Below are 18478 nucleotides of genomic sequence, written 5' to 3' on the forward strand. Positions count from 1 at the left end.
AAGAAACTCTCTCACACGCAAGTATCATACTCTAACCTCCCAAAGAAAAAAAAAATCCCTATGTTCTACACACAGCTACATAGACTCCGGTGTCTTCAGAAAAGTAGACTTGGACTAACTTGTGCTTGACCTTGAAACCACCCCTAAACTTCACGGGTACCGCAAATTATTTTCAGCAGAAAGTGACAGCGTTGGGTTATAGAGTTACTAATGTAGAATGATTTGAGGTCATTGAACTTTTCTTTTTAAAGATTACCCAGCTTCACTGGTAGGTGGTAGCTTTTATAGGTCAAGTCAAAGAAAGCTCTGAAGGACTCTCAAAAGATGGCCATGGTTTTGGTGTCGCTGATAATTTATATGGAGTTTCTAAAAACTTCCAAAAGTAGTATCTGGGCTTTTGTGACCCAGTAAAGGCTTTATAAATTTATACAGAGTATATGTCTCTTCATGAGTAGATCACAGGACCATAAAGGTAGAGACATAACCAAAGCTGTGATGAAGGACGCCATGTCACGATGGCCTCTTATGTTTACTTATGGCCAAAGGAGGAGAATCTCCAAAAATATGCTGGCCACTAGGCTTTCGGTTAAGTTATTTATTTATTTTTTTTTTTTTAAAAGGTGGGGCAAATTTATATAAAACGGTAATGTTGAGAATAAATAGTGGATCTCCACCCATATACAAGGCTAAAACATGGCGTAATGTTGGAACATTTACTTGACACAAAAATGTGGTTCTGAAGGATACATTAAACTGAATTTTTACCGTAATTTGAAGGTCACACCAAACTGACCGCGTGGAAGTCCAAAAATAAATCTTATACTGATCTCCGATCGCATTGTTGCAATTCTAAAATCTAGGTGGAGATATGGTGGTAGTCATGCTCTTTGTAATATCCAAGAAAGGCGTGTTCTCCATATAAATATCTGTCTATAGAATCACTTAGCTCATCATATGTTACTCAGTGAAATATGTGAGTTTTACATAAATTGAATGATTATTCCCATAATTATAAATGGGTATTGTTTGATAGTGCTTTTTAACAACAAGCCATTTTGCCAAGTCCCTACAGATTTGTTTTGGCACCTTGTTAATCCTGCCTGTTCAGCTATCTACTGTCTCCACTGGAAGGAGCTCCGAGGTTGCTTGAAGGGTTATTTTCATCTTCATAAAAGGGTATTGTGAAAATAAGGACTTTTGCAATTTGATACTTGTTAAAATTTGCAGCCATTCTTGATATTAACACTTTTATTTACATCTTGTTGTCTAGGAAACCAACCACCTTTGCTCTCTAGCTTGTAAGTTCTGCCCTGACGCTGGCTCGTATTAACAGTGGTGGTCGATTTCCTAGGTAACAAACTATAAGCAAAATAAAAGTCTTAATATTTCAGGAACAACTGAACATTTTGACAAATTGAAAATTATGAAAAGGCTTGGCTTGCTTTTACAAGCACTGTCTGATGATACACTATGAAGATGGGAATAATCCTTTAAGAAAAATATCTTGGGTGGGGGTCTTCAACTTGGGACAAAGATAATTGGGCAGGATTATGAAGGTGGTGTAACATTATTAAATGTGTGAAGCCACCCACTATTGTACTGTACCCATACCCTGGCTATGCATGTATCCTATAGAGTTTCTCTGCTCAACTTTGCCCAAATCACCTAATGGTCCACAAATTGTTTTTCTCAAAACCAAGCATTTGGGTGACCAATCTCATTATATAGTTTTAGGAAAGTGAAAAATCTAAAAATATTACTTAAGCCCCTGGGGATGTCCGTTATCTGTGGCTGTTCAGATTATGGTATGGTAGTTACAACCCTACTCAAAACTGTATTTCTTAGTGAGTCCATATTGCATAGCATGAAGCAAACACCTTATTTCATCTACATGTCTACACCTCCTCTAAGAACCCTGGCATGTAATGCGTTAAATAATAAACACATCAATTTAGAAGGATTAAAACACAGACAAGTATGGTAACCTTCATTGAGACAGTTTTGGAGGGGCGCCATTGTAGTTACTGAGGTGCAGGAGAAGATTAGAGGGGAGAGATTATTTTGGAACATGCAGCCTGCAACATTTCAGGATAGTTGGCAAATCAAGTCCTTGAGCTGACAAACATAGTGTCTTATATGGCCAAGGTCTTCTCTGTTACAGTCTCTGTCTTGATTTGTTTTGTTGTTGTAACTTTTATAAAGCCCAAGGTTGTTTCTTCCTCTGTCATGGTTTCTTCTTCTTGATGGGTAGTAAAGCTCACCTGCGGAAGGCTGATTTCGAAACCTTCTTGTGAACCTTCTTCTTTTATCTCTTTACTTGATTCCGTTTCTGCCCCTAATTTTGAGTTCAGAGATAACTTGGGAAACTTATATTTTGTTGACTTGTCTTTACCGGAGTCACCCACATTGTCTTTCTGTATGCCACTATTGTCCACTGTGTATTCCCCCTTTGATTTACTTGAAAGGAATCCAAGAGCGAGACGACTCATCCCTGATTTTGATTCACCCTCACTCACATTTTCCATAGTTGCCATCTCTGTTCTTGCAGACGAGGTAATTATGCGATCTTCACCCTTCTCTTTTTTCTTAAAACCAGAGAAAGCGATTTTAGGAGACCTAAATTTAGAGGAAAAGGAGCTTTCTGTGCCTTCATCCTTTGATTCAGGCTCATCTGTCTTGACCAATTTGAGGTTAATTTCTGAGTCTATTTCTTTGCCCTTGTATGGTGATGAAAATTCAACCTTAGGAAACTTGAGTTTACCAACTTTTATAAAACCATCTTGAGATCCATTCTGAGCCGATACTTCAGTCTCACCATTCACATGGCCAGATGTTCCATTGATATTTAAATCTCCAGAATGTCCCTTGGAGGAGGAAAACCCTAATTTGGGGAACTTCATTTTTGAAGGCTTAGCAGTGACATCACTGGAGTCTGCTTCTGTTTCGTCCTCTCCGTTGACTTCAGACCCTTTACCTTTGCCTTTTGACCGACCAAAAGAAGGCTTCATTTTTATTTTTGGTAATTTAATCTTCAGTTCTGGACTTGTGTCTACGTCAGATGATATTAGACCCCCACTTTTGTCCTTGGTTTTGCTGAGTGAAAAAATATTTTTTTTCGTCTTTTTCTCTTCATGTTGATCAGACTCCTGTTCAGAGCGTAAACCTTTAATACCGATCTCGCTGTCTTTTGTCTCTGACATTAATTTGGGTGGAGAAAGTTCTACATCTCCAGCTTTTGGTATGCCGACTTCTAATTTTGGTAGTTTTACTTTATATTTCTTTTCAGCATCTTCTTCAATAGTGTCATGTTTGCGTTCTTCCTTGATTTTACTGCTCTTCTTTGGAGAATCACGGCCTTCTAAGTCCTTTGATCGTTTCTGATCCACTTCATATTCACCATGTGCTTTACTCTTTGGAGTAGACAGTTCCACATCTGGCATTTTGAACATTGATTTCTTACCTTTGGATTCCTCATCAAGAGAAATCTCCATGTCATCATCTCCCTTTCGTCCCGGTAGACCAATTGTCGGCATCTTCATTTTTGGCATTTTCAACCCTACATCTAATTCTAACTCCTCAATATTTGATGATGCAATGCTTTTAACCTTGCTAACTGCATCAGTATGACCACCTTCCACTGATGTCTTTTCGCCTTCATCCCTTGAAAATCCAACATCAGGCAAAGTGATTTTAGGCATTTTAAGCTTTAACTCTGTACTCTCTTCAGATGGATGCAAAGGTTCTGTGCCAGCTTCTGCAGTCCCTTTTGATATTCCAAATGATGGCATTTTGATCTTGAAAGTATGGCTAATGTCAGAATCTTCACGATCTGACACCTTCAGATCACCTTTCTCAGCCATTTTAATTTTGTGGTCACTTTCTAACTCTGTATCCTCCCATCCTTTCCCTTTAAGAGATCCTACTTGGAGTTTAGGCATTTTTATTTTGAAGCCCATGATTCCAGATTCGGAACTATCTTCTGTTTTGGAAGCCTTCACACCTGGTTTGATAGGGCCTTGCTCTACACCTGTCACAGAGCCACCAAATTTGGGCAACTTTATTTTTGGCATCTTGAGTTTTAGATCATGTTGTTCACCTTCAGAACCACTTGATTCTACCTTGGACGACTTGGTAAAGTCACTCCCTTTCAAATCCTCTTTGCTTAGACTAATATCTAGTTCCAGTTCTGGAGCTCTTATTTTGGGAGCGGACATTTTTGGGAGCTCTACAGATGGCAAACTGAAGAATCCCTCTGTGGTAGTTACTTCAGTACTTGAACCCTGCATTTTAAAGTCACTTTCAATGAATGGTATGTCATCTTCATCTAATTTTACTTTTGGAAGTGAAATATCAACATTAGGAAGTTTTAACTTGGGCCCTTTGATTTTTCCTTCATATTCAATGCCTTTAGACTTAATGCCACTAATGTCTACCTTGGCTTCCAAGTCCTCAAGCTTTCGCAATTCAACTTTAGGCATCTTTATTTTAGCAGATGATTTTTCCATGCGGACATGAGCTTCGCACTCCAAGCCTACTTTGGGCAAACCTATATCTAATTCAACATCTGGAACTGAAACTCCAATAGATGGAAGCGTGGGTATTTTTAAATCTCCTCCGTATCTTTTAATGTCTGCATCAGAAACATCAACTTCTACTTTTGGTATGGATGTACAGATGTCCGATTTAACACATGGAGCAGAAATTAGTAATGCAGATGCAGCTGAAGGTGCAGATATTTCCAGAGAAGGTATCTTTATTTTATCACCAAGGTGCAGGTCAGAATCTTTGGGTTGCACAAACTTTACGTCTTCCGTCTTAGAAAGTAACACTTCAGCTGTTCGATCACTCTTTATTCCAAATGTAGCTAACTCAATATCAGGAACTTTAATGTGGACATCAGGCATCTGAATATTCTCTTTTGAACCTTTTAAAGTCAGATCTACCTCTGGTGCCTTCACTTTTGGAGATGACATTTTAAATGTTGGCATTTTCATAAAAGAAGTCTTTCCATCTCCACCTTCAGTCTCTAGAGACACTTTTGCTTCCTGTGCAACTGTCTTACTTTTTGCCTCTAAAACATCTGTATCTTTTTTTGATATTCCAAATGAAGGCATCTTGATAATAGGCATTTTCATTTTTAGTTCCCTGCCTTTCCCCTTGGCTTCTGCGCTTTTTCCATCTAGTTCACCAGAGGCTTCACCGGCTTTTACTGGTTTTGATGGAGAAATTTTACCTTGAAGTTTAATTTTTTCGATGTCTGAATCCTCTTTGCTTTTTCCAAATTTTGGCATGGAAAATTTGGGAAGATTTAACTTTACATCTGGAATGTCAATATTAATCTCGGAAGATTTGTCCGTAACTGTAGAAGCATCTCCTTTTGGAAGTGCAATATCAACGTCTAACTTTGGAGCCGAGATATCAAAAGATGGAAGTTTAACTGATGGAACTTTAACTTTCCCATCTAAAGATAAATCAGTTTGACCAGCAGAAGCATCCACTTTGGTTTTGCTAGCTTTTTTATCTATTTCCACGTCCTCATCTTGCTTGGATTTAGGAAACATTATTCCAAACCTTGGCATTTTAATTTTTGGTCCTTTGACTGCAAGTCCAGTGTCTCCTTCTGTATCTGTTGTCTTTACATCTGTGTCACCTTTCTTAGCTTTGGATCCAGCAATACCAAGTTTACGAAAAGAAAACTTTGGTGCTTTCCATTTGGCATCAACTTCACCTGAAACTGCTGCTAAGTCTTCTTTCCCAGACACATCAAGTTCAACTGCTGGAATGCCTGCAGTGATGTCCACATCAGGGATTTTAGGTGCATCTATCTCAAGAGATGGAAGATTTACTGATGGCAACTTCATTTTAGCATCTTTATCTTCAACAGTTTTTTCTTGTCTTGCTTTAGGAAGTTTCACTTCTTTCATTTCATCAACACCAAACTCGGTGGATTTTCCGAGTCCAATCTCAACTTTTGGCAAACTCATCTTTAGTCCCTTATCTTCTATGTCCTTCCCCGTCTTCATTTCTGCAGTAAGGTGTGGTGGATAAATGTCGCCTGTCACCTTTGGCACATCAAGTTCGACGGCTAAATCTTTGGCTACGTCACTGAGTTTAGGAAGATTTATCTTTGGCATCTGGAATATAGTATCTTTATCTTCAATAGAAACCTCGGTTCCTTCAGTTTTCACTTTTGGCAAGTTTAAATCAATATCAAGGCTAGGAGCATCTACCTCGAGAGTTGGCATTTTAATAGAAGGAATGCCTACTTTTGAATCTCCAGTCTGTCCATCAAATGCTATTGAATCCAACTCTACTTTTGGAAACTTGATTGCAACTTTAGGCTTCTCTCCTGAAATACTTAGGTCAGGTTTTTGGAAAGGTAAATTAAGGTCAAATGTTGTTTTAGTTTTAGGAACAGAAATATCCAAATCGGAAGTAATTATTTTTTCTTCTTTTACTTTCTCACTTTTTAATTTCACATCAGTAGTAGGCATGTGAATTCCGAACTTTGGAGGAGACATGTCGGGTTTTCCAAGTTTTGTTGTCATATCAAACTTTGGCAAGGAAACTTTGGGCATTTTAAACTTCAAGTCTGTACCCTCTAATTCCGATGCTTTTTTATCAATCTTGGCTGTGGGGAGGGTGCCCTCTAGTTTACTTGGCTCACTGTCTTGGACTTTTGGTAATGAAATATCAATTGATGGTATCTTAATTGCAGGAAACTTTAATTTTCCCTCAGCTTCTAAAGAAGAATCTGATCCATCTACCTCAGTCTTTTCTTTTCCCAGGAAACCTCCAAGACTTGGTAGTTTCAGTTTAGGACCTTTCAGTTTAAATTCTTCATGTTCACCTTTCTGAGCTGCCACTTCTGACTCAACATCCTGCACATCATTCTTTAAGCCCAATTTAGGAAGACCTATTTTGGGCATTTTCAGTGTAACATGTGGAATTTCAATAGTACTTTCTGCTTCGACTTTCTCAGACTTCATATCTGTTAGTGGAATAGTGCCAGCATAGGCATCCTTAACTTTCATGCCTATCTTCGGGGTACTTATTTTTGGCATTTTAAGGGACACATCGGGAACCTGAATAGGTTCAACAGAAAGTTCTTCTGACTCTACAGATAAGTCTAGGTCCACTTTTGGTGCAGAGATGTCTATAGATGGAAACTTTAGGGTACTTCTCTTTTGACTATCAGGACTATCTCCTTCAAGTTTACCTTTAGGAAGAGAAATACCAATTTGTGGAGACTTAAACGAAGGCATTTTTAACTTTTCCTCTAAAACTTTTCCCTTAATCTCTTTTTTGACTTGAGGAGGGGTTACTTCTGTAGTTTTAGTGAACATGCTAAACTTTGGTAGTTTGATCTGTAGGCCTTGACTAGTAGAGTCTGGTGTTTCGACTTCCACTGAACCATCAACTTTTGGTATACTTAAGTCAACGTCTAATTTAGGTGCTGCTATTTCAACTGAAGGAAATTTGGTTTCAGTCTTTGACCTTTCATCAACTAGAAGAGAAACTTCTTGCTCTTTTTCTAATTGTGGTGTGCAGATTCCAACTTTGGATAAGAAAGGCAAGCTTATTTTTGCCTCTGGTGTTTCCACTTCACCAGAAGTCACTGGCATCTTAATTTCAACATCTGGAATATTAATTGAGGTGCTTAGGCCTGGTGCCTTTATCCTTTCAGAAATCTCTATCTCACTCTTCATGTGTGTTAGTGGTATATCAAGTTCCACTTGAGGAGTCTTAAAAACTTTCTCTTCCTTGGCTTCAGTTCCAATCTTTGGTGTTGCAACTTCAATCTTTGGTGCTGCAATTTCAATCTTTGGTGCTGCAAACTTAATATCTGGTTTGGGCACTGTAACATCAACTTTTGGCTTCTTTATTTTAGGAACAGAAATACCAACTTGAGTTGCAGACTTTTCTTTAACTGAAACATCTTTGGACTCCGAAACATCCACTGAATGTCCCCCAACAGCTGCTGCATCTTTGACTCTAAGCCTTGGGAACTTCATCCTCAGCCTTTTTGGTTCTGTGGTGGTTACTTTGGTGGTAGTCTCTGTACTTTTAGTTCCAGCAGTGGCTTCTGTACTTCCCTTGGTTTTTAGAATTTTGGAAAATTTGGGGAAGGAAAATTCAACATCTACTGGTGGAATGTCCAAGCTGGCAGCTGAAAGTTCTGAACCTTTTACGGCTTCTATGGAAGCTTCTGAGTCAGTAAATTGACTTGGAACCTTCTTTTTTTTCTTCTTCACGGGTGTCAAGCTCTTGACAGACTGAAAAAAAATGAAAAAATATTAGGAAATATATGTATTATATGAAATGAATAGGTTCATTTAGAAATTACAGTAAAGCAAATAATTTCTAAATCAACTCAACGTGTTTGTAGGAAGAGAAATGCTGCCTATGACCCAAAGAACACTGTACTGACTGTCAATCATGGAGGTGGAAACATTATGTTTTGGGGGCGTTTCTCTGCTAAGGGCACAGGACTACTTCACAGCATAAATGAGAGAATGGATGAAGCCATGTACCGTAAAATCCTGAGTGACATCATCCTTTCCCCCCTCTCCCCCCCGCCAGGACATTAAAAATGGGGCTGGGTCTTCCAGCAAGACAATGATCCAAAACATACAGCCAAGGCGACAAAGGAGTGGCTCAAAAAGAAGAACATTAAGGTAATGGAGTGGCCTAGCCAGTCTCTGGACCTTAAACCCATAGAAAACTTATGGAGGGAGTTGAAGCTCCGAGTTGCCAAGCGACAGCCTCAAAATCTTAGTGATTTAGAGATGATCTGCAAAAAGGAGTGGACCAGAATTCTTCCTGACATGTGGGCAAACCTCATCATCAACTACAAAAAACGTCTGACTGCTGTGCTTGCCAACAAGAGTTTTACCACCATGTTTTAAGTCTTGTTTGCCAGAGGGATCAAATACTTATTTCTCCCTGCAAAATTTATACAATGTGATTTTCTGGATTTTATTTTTGATATTCTATCTCTCAATGTTAAAATTAACCTACCCTTAAAATTATAGACTGTTCATGTCTTTGTCAGTGGGCAAACTTACAAAATCAGCAAGGAATCAAATAATTATTTCCTTCATTGTATCTTGTATATATATCAAATACATCCACCAAAAGTGTCAATCAACATAAATAATTTTGTTTAATCTACGGAATAACTTACCAATTTTGGCATCTTAGCTTTTGGACCCTTTACTTCCACACTCCCGGAGCTTGGAGACACTGTAACATCACTAGACGGCACTGTCCTTTTTAAGCAGTAAGAGACTTTATATTGTTCGGCATACTCGAGGATCCTCAAGGCGTCTTCATATTTAATGTTTTCAAAGAAAACTCTGGCACTGATGATCTGGTCCCCTGTGAAAAAAGAATTATAAGCAAAAGGTACCTATATTAATACCTCTCCAAAAGACCACCTGTATTTCCAGATTATACTTTTGGTGATGGGTATATCATGTGAAGTTTTTCGTGTATTATTTATATAATGCCTGGTTCATAGTTATCTCTTATACACGTAGGAACCTGTATATCCTAACCAGGGTATGGATAGAGGAGAGTCCCATTTGACACTAATAGAAACCACCACTAACCATCATAGAAAGAATGTGTGCTGGTTTTCCTTAAAGGGAACCTGTCACCTGAATTTGGCGGGACTGGTTTTGGGTCATATGGGCGGAGTTTTCGGGTGTTTGATTCACCCTTTCCTTACCTGCTGGCTGCATGCTGGCTGCAATATTGGATTGAAGTTCATTCTCTGTCCTCCATAGTACACGCCTGCGCAAGGCAAGATTGCTTTGCGCAGGCGTGTACTATGGAGGACAGAGAATGAACTTCAATCAAATATTGCAGCCAGCATGCAGCCAGCAGGTAAGGAAAGGGTGAATCAAACACCCGAAAACTCCGCCCATATGACCCAAAACCAGTCCCGCCAAATTCAGGTGACAGAGTCCCTTTAAATTAGTCTTCCTACCTCAGACATTTAAGGTATATCTACAGTATAAATTATGTCTGCTTGGCGCATGTCCCATCTCTGAGTCTCTGTCTCCAACCTAGAGAGTTCCTGGACTCCTTGTCCTGCATGTTTAGAATCCAGGTCAAGAATGAATGGTAAAGTGGCCACATATCTACGCGGTTCTCACTATTTACTTCCATGGATGTACTTCATGAGCACAGCCGAGCATGCACAGCCACCTACTCATTCATTTGCACCCGGATGCAGCAAAAGGCAATCAAGTAAGCAACCGGGATAGGGCAGGAAATCCCTCAAAAGGGATTAAGTTCTCATCACTAGTTATAATACATGATGTTGACTTTCTCTCTGTATACTCAAGGGCCCTGTAGCTGCTACATTTTCTTCCATTATGGCACATACACACATGACTCTAAACCATATTTACCTTGAAGCAGAGACAAATTTTTGGCGGCAGGGGAGTCCTTGATGACATCCGAGATGAAGAGTCCATCTCTGCCTCCTCCCGAGATGCTTATACCGGACATTCCAGCCTGTGCCTCAGTTTCTACGATCACCTCCACCAACTCTGAAGCTCTTAGCTTCTCCTGGAGAAAGATGACAAGATGTTAACCGAAGCAACCTAGAAATATTTACAAGTTTGTCTGCACGTAGCAGCTACTGAAAATTCTTCTTTTTCTTACACTGGTGGTTTAGTTGGTTGCAGTCAGTGGTGAGCCACTGAAAGAGGAAGACCACGTGGCTGCCATTGAATGTAATAAAGAATAGGGAACCCCTCCGCTCCACCATTCAGCCTTTAGTATCTGAGACTCAGCACAGCAGGCACGATGACATCAGTAGATTGTGTCTGCTGTCCACACATTGCACAAAACAGAGCAGCACTTTGGGGGAACTGGGCAAGGTGAGTATTTTTTTTGTACATTTTGTCAGTCATTACTTGTGGCAGCTATCATACTGTATTGGGGGTTGTGGGAGATCTTAATGTTTTTTGAGGCTGCGGAGACCGCATACTGTATGGGGGGCTCTAGTGGTCATCATATTAAGTGGGGTCCTGTGGGGACATCTGTGGGAATATCATACTCTCTGGGATGACTATGGAAGTATCATACTGTGGGGGCTTACTGTGGGAGTGTATCATACTGTACACGTGGGGGTTACTGTGGGGACAAACTGTATGGAGGAATTCTGTGCGGGGTATGATATTGAGGGGAGGGGTCAATAGACTAGCCCCATCCTGAAAAGGCTATATAAAAAAATGTGAAAACAAAGGTATGATTAGAAGTTAAAAACTGAATGACATCTCACTTCTGTGATCTTCACGTTAGTATCCATCTTGGGTTCCTCTTGTTCCGCGGAGTTTTTTTGCCCTTTCAGAAGCAAAACTTTCTTTAACTCTGCGTGTAGTTTCTCTTTTTGTGCCTGAAAACAAAAAAAAAAAAAAGTCTAATCAAAGACCATAACCACCATTATCATTTTGGGAACCATCGCCATCGTTGGCATGCATACATATCAGTGTTACTAGTAGCACCTTTTAAAAGCTTCACCTATGTAATCTATAGGCTTTAGTTCAATCCAGTCTTGTTTTATAATTGGGGGAAGTGAGAAGAGAATTTCTTCGCAAGAAGCCAAAGAAACGCCAGCGCAGGAAATGCCAAAGAAATTAATTTGGAAAAGACTTTCTTGTTGATGTAACACTTAAGACATACTGCCACTGAATAAAACAGGAAAGGAAAGATCAAGACGGTGTGAGATGGAGATAAAATTGCACTAAGTTTCAATCTGCAATCTTCATTTTCCGACCCGTTGATATGCAATTTGCAGGTATTGTAAGTTTCAGATTTTTCTCCTCTGGCAGTGCCCCTCCCAGTAATATAGGCTGGACATGACATCTGCATGTTTTCAAGCTGCTGCTGTTTTCATTAGTTCATACATTGGCATATAAAAGTTTGAGCACCCCTGCTCATAATTACTGTTATAGTGAACAATTACGGTAAGCAAGTTGAAGATGAAATGATCTCTGAGAGGGCTAAAGTTAAAGATGACACATTTCCCTTGTGTTTTAGGCAAAAAAATAAATTATACATATATACTTATTATATATATCACACAGTCATTTCTTAAATTTTAAAAATTACAAAAAGGAAAATGAGCTGATGCAAAATTTTGGACATCCTTGAAGATTTGTTTGACCAAGGTTTCAGATCTTACCGTATATACTCGAGTATAAGCCGAGATTTTCAGCCCAAAAAAATGGGCTGAAAGTGCCCCTCTCGGCTTATACTCGAGTCATGGAAGGCGGGGGGGTCGGTGAGTGAGGGGGAGCGACGCCTGTCAAACACTCACCTGCTCCCGGCGCTCCTGACGCGGTCCCTGCATATCCCGCGGTCTTCGGGCGCTGCCGCTTCTTCCCCTGTTCAGCGGTCACTGGTACCGCTCATTAAATGAATATGGACTCCACTCCCATAGGGGTGGAGCCACATATTCATTACTGTAATGAGCGGTGCCACGTGACCGCTCACTACTGGAAGAAGCTGCCGCTCCCGGAGATGTGGGACTTGCAGGGACCGCACCGGGAGCAGGTGAGTATGTCATATTCACCTTTCCATGTTCCACCGCCGCCTCGTCTTCCGCGTCCTCTGCAGTGGCCGTTCAGGTCAGAGGGCGCGATGATGTATTAGTGTGCGCGCCGCCCTCTGCCTCAACAGTCAGTGCGGAGAGACGGGACGCTGAGGAGCAGCGGGCAGCGACGAGAGGTGAGTATGTTTTGTTTTTGTTTTTTTGTTTTTTTTTTAGTGCAGCAGCAGCATTACATGTGACACAATGCTATATGGAGCGTCTATGGGGCCATAAAGAACTGCATGGAGCATTATATGGGGCATCTATGGGGCTATAACTGCATGGAGCATTATATGGGGCATCTATAGGGCCATAATGAACTGCATGGAGCTTTATATGGGGCATCTATGGGGCCATAATGAACTGCATGGAGCATTATATGGGGCATCTATGGGGCCATAAAGAACTGCATGGAGCATTATATGGGGCCTTACACGTGGCCATAAAGAACTGCATGGAGCATTATATGGGGCATCTATGGGGCCATAAAGAACTGCATGGAGCATTATATGGAGCGTCTATGGGGCCATAAAGAACTACATGGAGCATTATATGTAACATCTATGGGGCCATAACTGCATGGAGCATTATATGGGGCATCTATGGGGCCATAAAGAACTGCATGGAACATTATATGGGGCATCTATGGGGCCATAATGAACTGCATGGAGCATTAAGTGGAGCATTACATGGGGCCATAAAGAACTGCATGGAGCATTATATGGGGCATCTATGGGGCCATTAAGAACTGCATGGAGCATTATATGGGGCATGTATGAAGCCATAAAGAACTGCATGGAGCATTATAAGGAGCATTATATGGGGCCATAAAGAACTGCATGGAGCATTATATGGGGCATCTATGGGGCCATAAAGAACTGCATGGATTATTATATGGGGCATCTATGGGGCCATAAAGAACTGCATGGAGCATTATATGGAACATCTATGGGGCCATAAAGAACTGCATGGAGCATTATATGGAGCATCTATGGGGCCATAACTGCATGGAGCATTATATGGGGCACCTATGGGGCCATAAAGAACTGCATGGAGCATTATATGGAGCATCTATGGGGACATAACTGCATGGAGCATTATATGGAGCATCTATGGGGCCATAACTGCATGGAGCATTATATGGGGCATCTATGGGGTCATAACTGCATGGAGCATTATATGGGGCATCTATGGGGTCATAAAGAACTGCATGGAGCATTATATGGGGCATCTATGGGGCCATAACTGCATGGAGCATTATATGAAGCATCTATGGGGCCATAACTGCATGGAGCATTATATGGGGCATCTATGGGGCCATAAAGAACTGCATGGATTATTATATAGGGCATCTATGGGGCCATAAAGAACTGCATGGAGCATTATATGGGGCATCTATGGGGCCATAAAGAACTGCATGGATTATTATATAGGGCATCTATGGGGCCATAAAGAACTGCATGGAGCATTATATGGAGCATCTATGGGGCCATAAAGAACTGCATGGAGCATTATATGGAGCATCTATGGGGCCATAACTGCATGGAGCATTATATGGGGCATCTATGGGGCCATAAAGAACTGCATGGAGCATTATATGGAGCATCTATGGGGCCATAACTGCATGGAGCATTATATGGAGCATCTATGGGGCCATAACTGCATGGAGCATTATATGGGGCATCTATGGGGTCATAACTGCATGGAGCATTATATGGGGCATCTATGGGGCCATAAAGAACTGCATGGAGCATTATATGGGGCATCTATGGGGCCATAACTGCATGGAGCATTATATGGAGCATCTATGGGGCCATAACTGCATGGAGCATTATATGGAGCATCTATGGGGCCATAACTGCATGGAGCATTATATGGGGCATCTATGGGGTCATAACTGCATGGAGCATTATATGGGGCATCTATGGGGCCATAAAGAACTGCATGGAGCATTATATGGGGCATCTATGGGGCCATAATGAACTGCATGGAACATTACATGGATCATTACATGGGGCCATAAAGAACTGCATGGAGCATTATATGGACCATCTATGGGGCCATAAAGAACTGCATGGAGCATTATATGGGGCATCTATGGCGCCATAAAGAACTGCATGGAGCATTATATGGGGCATCTATGGCGCCATAAAGAACTGCATGGAGCATTATAAGGAGCATTATTTGGGGAATCTGTGGGGCCATGAAGAACTGCATGGAGCATTATAAGGAGCATTATATGGGGCATCTATGGCGCCATAAAGAACTGCATGGAGCATTATATGGGGCATCTATGGGGCCATAATGAACTGCATGGAGCATTATATGGAGCATTACATGGGGCCATAAAGAACTGCATGGAGCATCTATGGGGCCATAGAGAATTGCATGGAGCATTATATAGGGTATATTTGTATATGGAGCATCTTATGGGGCCATAATGAACTGTATGGAGCATTATATGGGGCCTATTTTGTATGGAGCATCTTATGGGGCAATAATGAACTGCATGAAGCATTATATGGGGCTCCTGACTCAATATGAATATTCAAAAACACTTAACCTACTGATGTCTCAATTAATTTTACTTTTATTGGTATCTATTTTTATTTTTGACATTTACCGGTAGCTGCTGCATTTTCCACCCTAGGCTTATACTCTAGTCAATAAGTTTTCCCACTTTTTTGTTGCAAAATTAGGGGGGTTGGCTTATACTCGGGTCGGCTTATACTCGAGTATATACGGTAATTAGCCTGTTAGGGTTATGGCTTGTTCACTATCATGGTTAGGAAAGGCCAGGTGATGCAAATTTTCCAGTTTTATACAAACTCAGCCTCCTCTAACCTTGTGTTGAAAAACAGTGAACATGGGTTCTTCTAAGCAGCTGCCTAGCACTCTAAAAAAGAAAATGGTGGAGGTCCAGAAAGCCAGAGAAGGTTATAAGAAGTTGGCAAAGCATTTTAAAGTTGCCCTTTCCTCAATTCCAAATGTAATTAAGAAATGGCAGTTAAGAGGAACAGTGGAGCTGAAGATAAGGTCTGGAAGACCAAGCAAAATTTCAATGAGAGCTGCTCGTATGATTACAAAAGAGGAAAATCAGAACCATCGCTTGACTACAAAAGACCTTCAGAAAGATTTAGCAGACTCTGGAGTTGTGATACACAAGACGGCCCAGGAATCTCACAGAACTGGAAGAATTTTCCAAGGAAGAATGGATGAAAATACATCAAACAAAAACTGAAATAGTCTTGGCAGGCTCCAAAAAAAGTGTTTACAAGCTGTGATACTTGCAAAAGGGGGTGCTACTAGGTATGAACCATGCAGGGTACCCAAACTTTTGCATAGGACCATTTTCCTTTTTGTAATTTTTCAAATTTAAAAAAATTACCTTCACACTGAAGGCATCAAAACTATGAATTAACACATGTGGAATTATATATTTAACAAAAAAGTGTGAAACAACTGAAATTATGTCTTATATTCTAGGTTCTTCAAAGTAGCCACCTTTTGCTTTGATGACTGCTTTGCACACTCTTGGCACTCTCTTGATGAGCTTCAAGAGGTAGTCACCAGGAATGGTTTTCACTTCACAGTTGTGCCCTGTCAGGTTTAATAAGTGGGATTTCTTGCCTTATAAATGGGGTTGGGACCATCAGTTGTGTTGTGCAGAAGTCTGGTGGATACACATCTGATAGTCCTACTGAATAGACTGTTAGCTGCTTTTTTCTTGCCATAATACAAATTCTAAGTAAAGAAAAACGAGTAGCCATCATTACTTTTAAGAAATGAAGGTCAGTCAGTCCGAAAAATTGGGAAAACTTTGAGTGTCCCCAACTGCAGTGGCAAAAACCATCAAGCGCTACAAAGAAACTGGTTCACATGAGGACCGCCCCAGGAAAGGAAGACCAAGAGTCACCTCTGCTTCTGAGGATAAGTTTATCTGAGTCACCAGCCTCAGAAATCGCAGGTTAACAGCAGCTCAGATTAGAGACCAGGTCAATGCCACACAGAGTTCTAGCAGCAGACACATTTCTACAACAACTGTTAAGAGGAGACTTAGACTTAGTAAAATAGCTGCTAGGAAACCACTGCTAAGGACAGGCAACAAGCAGAAGAGACTTGTTTGGGCTAAAGAACATAAGGAATGGACAATAGACCAGTGGAAATCTGTGCTTTGGTCTGATGAGTCCAAATTTTAGATCTTTGGTTCCAACCACCGTGACTTTGTGCGACGCAGAAAAGGTGAACGGATGGACTCTGCATGCCTGGTTCCCATCGTGAAGCATGGAGGAGGAGGTGTGATGGTGTGGGGGTGCTTTGCTGGTGACACTGTTGGGGATTTATGCAAAATTGAAGGCATACTGTACCAGCATGGCTACTACAGCATCTTGCAGCAGCATGCTATTCCATCCGGTTTGCATTTAGTTGGACCATCATTAATTTTTCAACAGGACAATGACCCCAAACACATCTCCAGGCTGTGTAAGGGCTATATGACCAAGAAGGAGAGTGATGGGGTGCTACGCTAGATGACCTGGCCTCCACAGTCACCAGACCTGAACCCAATCGAGATGGTTTGGAGTGAGCTGGACCGCAGAGTGAAGGCAAAAGGGCCAACAAGTGCTAAGCATCTCTGGGAACTCTTTCAAGATTGTTGGGAGACCATTCCCGGTGACTACCTCTTGAAGCTCATCAAGAGAATGCCAAGAGTGTGCAAAGCAGTCATCAAAGCAAAAGGTGGCTACTTTGAAGAACCTAGATTATAAGACACATTTTCAGTTGTTTCACACTTTTTTTGTTAAGTATATAATTCCACATGTGTTAATTCATACGTAAGTCAGCGAACTGCTTCTATATTCTAATAAATTTGGGTCAACATGTTTTTTTTTTCCAGAACCACATGAAGCCAAACGTCACTGCATCACTATCTCACCATCTGGCCTTTATTCCTTAGTGGTGGGTGCATTCTATCAGAATGTTATTACATAATGCTACGCATGTGTTCACGTGTAACTGCACTCTTAGGAAACTTTTGACTTCATATACAGTAAATATAAGAACTTTTGATCGATGGTGTAGAGTTGTGCTAAAATTTACAACAGTTTCTGCCCTAAACTTTAAAAAAAAATATCTCTGGTGGCTGCAGACCTCACCAGTCACACTAAGCCCCCCACCTACTTTTGGGGAAAGTGTCAAGACCCAAAATTCTAAAAGAGGTGCAACATTTTTGCACAAACATGGCTTAGAGAAAAAATGGTGATTATTGATTGTGGGAGTACAAGCAATTATTAATTCCCCATTTAGACTCTCAACGCAATGCTTGACTCAATTTAGTTTTAACCATGGAAGAAAGTCTCTGGATCTGGACCCCCACTAATCAAAACATCAGACGTGTCTGTGACATATAAAAAGTTTTCTGAGCATGCAGTAACAATTTAGGCAAAACAATGGCGCTCTAAGATCTCTGAGCCATACAAATATATATTACTAAATGAATCGGTAGCAGTTTGGACTTAAAAATTGAAAGTTGGATATTTACTACCTAAAAATTACCCTAAAGCTCCCAGTAAAGGGGTTCCAGGAATTAAATTTTCAATGGAATCCTATGGTTTATGTGTCTGTTATATTTGATATTTCAATAGGAGGGTCAGAAGAGATATAGCCCAGCAGAGATGACATCAGATTATTTCCGGGGCAGGAAATAACGAAGAATCAAGTTAATTGATATTTCATGAGTCCTGGTATCAGGTCCAATCCTCCATGACTCTTCACCTAGTATGAAAGAACAGGATGTCGGGTGGAGGAGATGACCCTGCTGCATGCTACTTCTCAGCGTAACATCCTTTTTCCTTTCTTCTAATGAATAAG

The 18478-nt window shown here is 40.7% G+C and overlaps 1 protein-coding gene across 2 annotated transcripts in view; it reads right to left on the minus strand.

Moving 5' to 3' along the window:
• Positions 1-621: 621 nt before the first annotated feature.
• The window catches only part of PRX (periaxin), a 67881-nt gene continuing 50024 nt past the window's right edge, over positions 622-18478 (minus strand). For both annotated transcript variants that reach the window (XM_069746750.1, XM_069746749.1), the window contains exons 4-7: positions 11300-11413; positions 10422-10581; positions 9188-9381; positions 622-8276 (exon numbers count right to left, since the gene is read on the minus strand). In XM_069746750.1, coding sequence (XP_069602851.1) covers positions 2133-8276; positions 9188-9381; positions 10422-10581; positions 11300-11413 — 6612 coding nt within the window. In that variant the 3' untranslated portion in view covers positions 622-2132. The remainder of the gene's footprint in view (positions 8277-9187; positions 9382-10421; positions 10582-11299; positions 11414-18478) is intronic.

The sequence above is a fragment of the Ranitomeya imitator genome, chromosome 2, assembly GCF_032444005.1.
Source record: "Ranitomeya imitator isolate aRanImi1 chromosome 2, aRanImi1.pri, whole genome shotgun sequence".
In the NCBI taxonomy this organism is placed as follows: domain Eukaryota; kingdom Metazoa; phylum Chordata; class Amphibia; order Anura; family Dendrobatidae; genus Ranitomeya; species Ranitomeya imitator.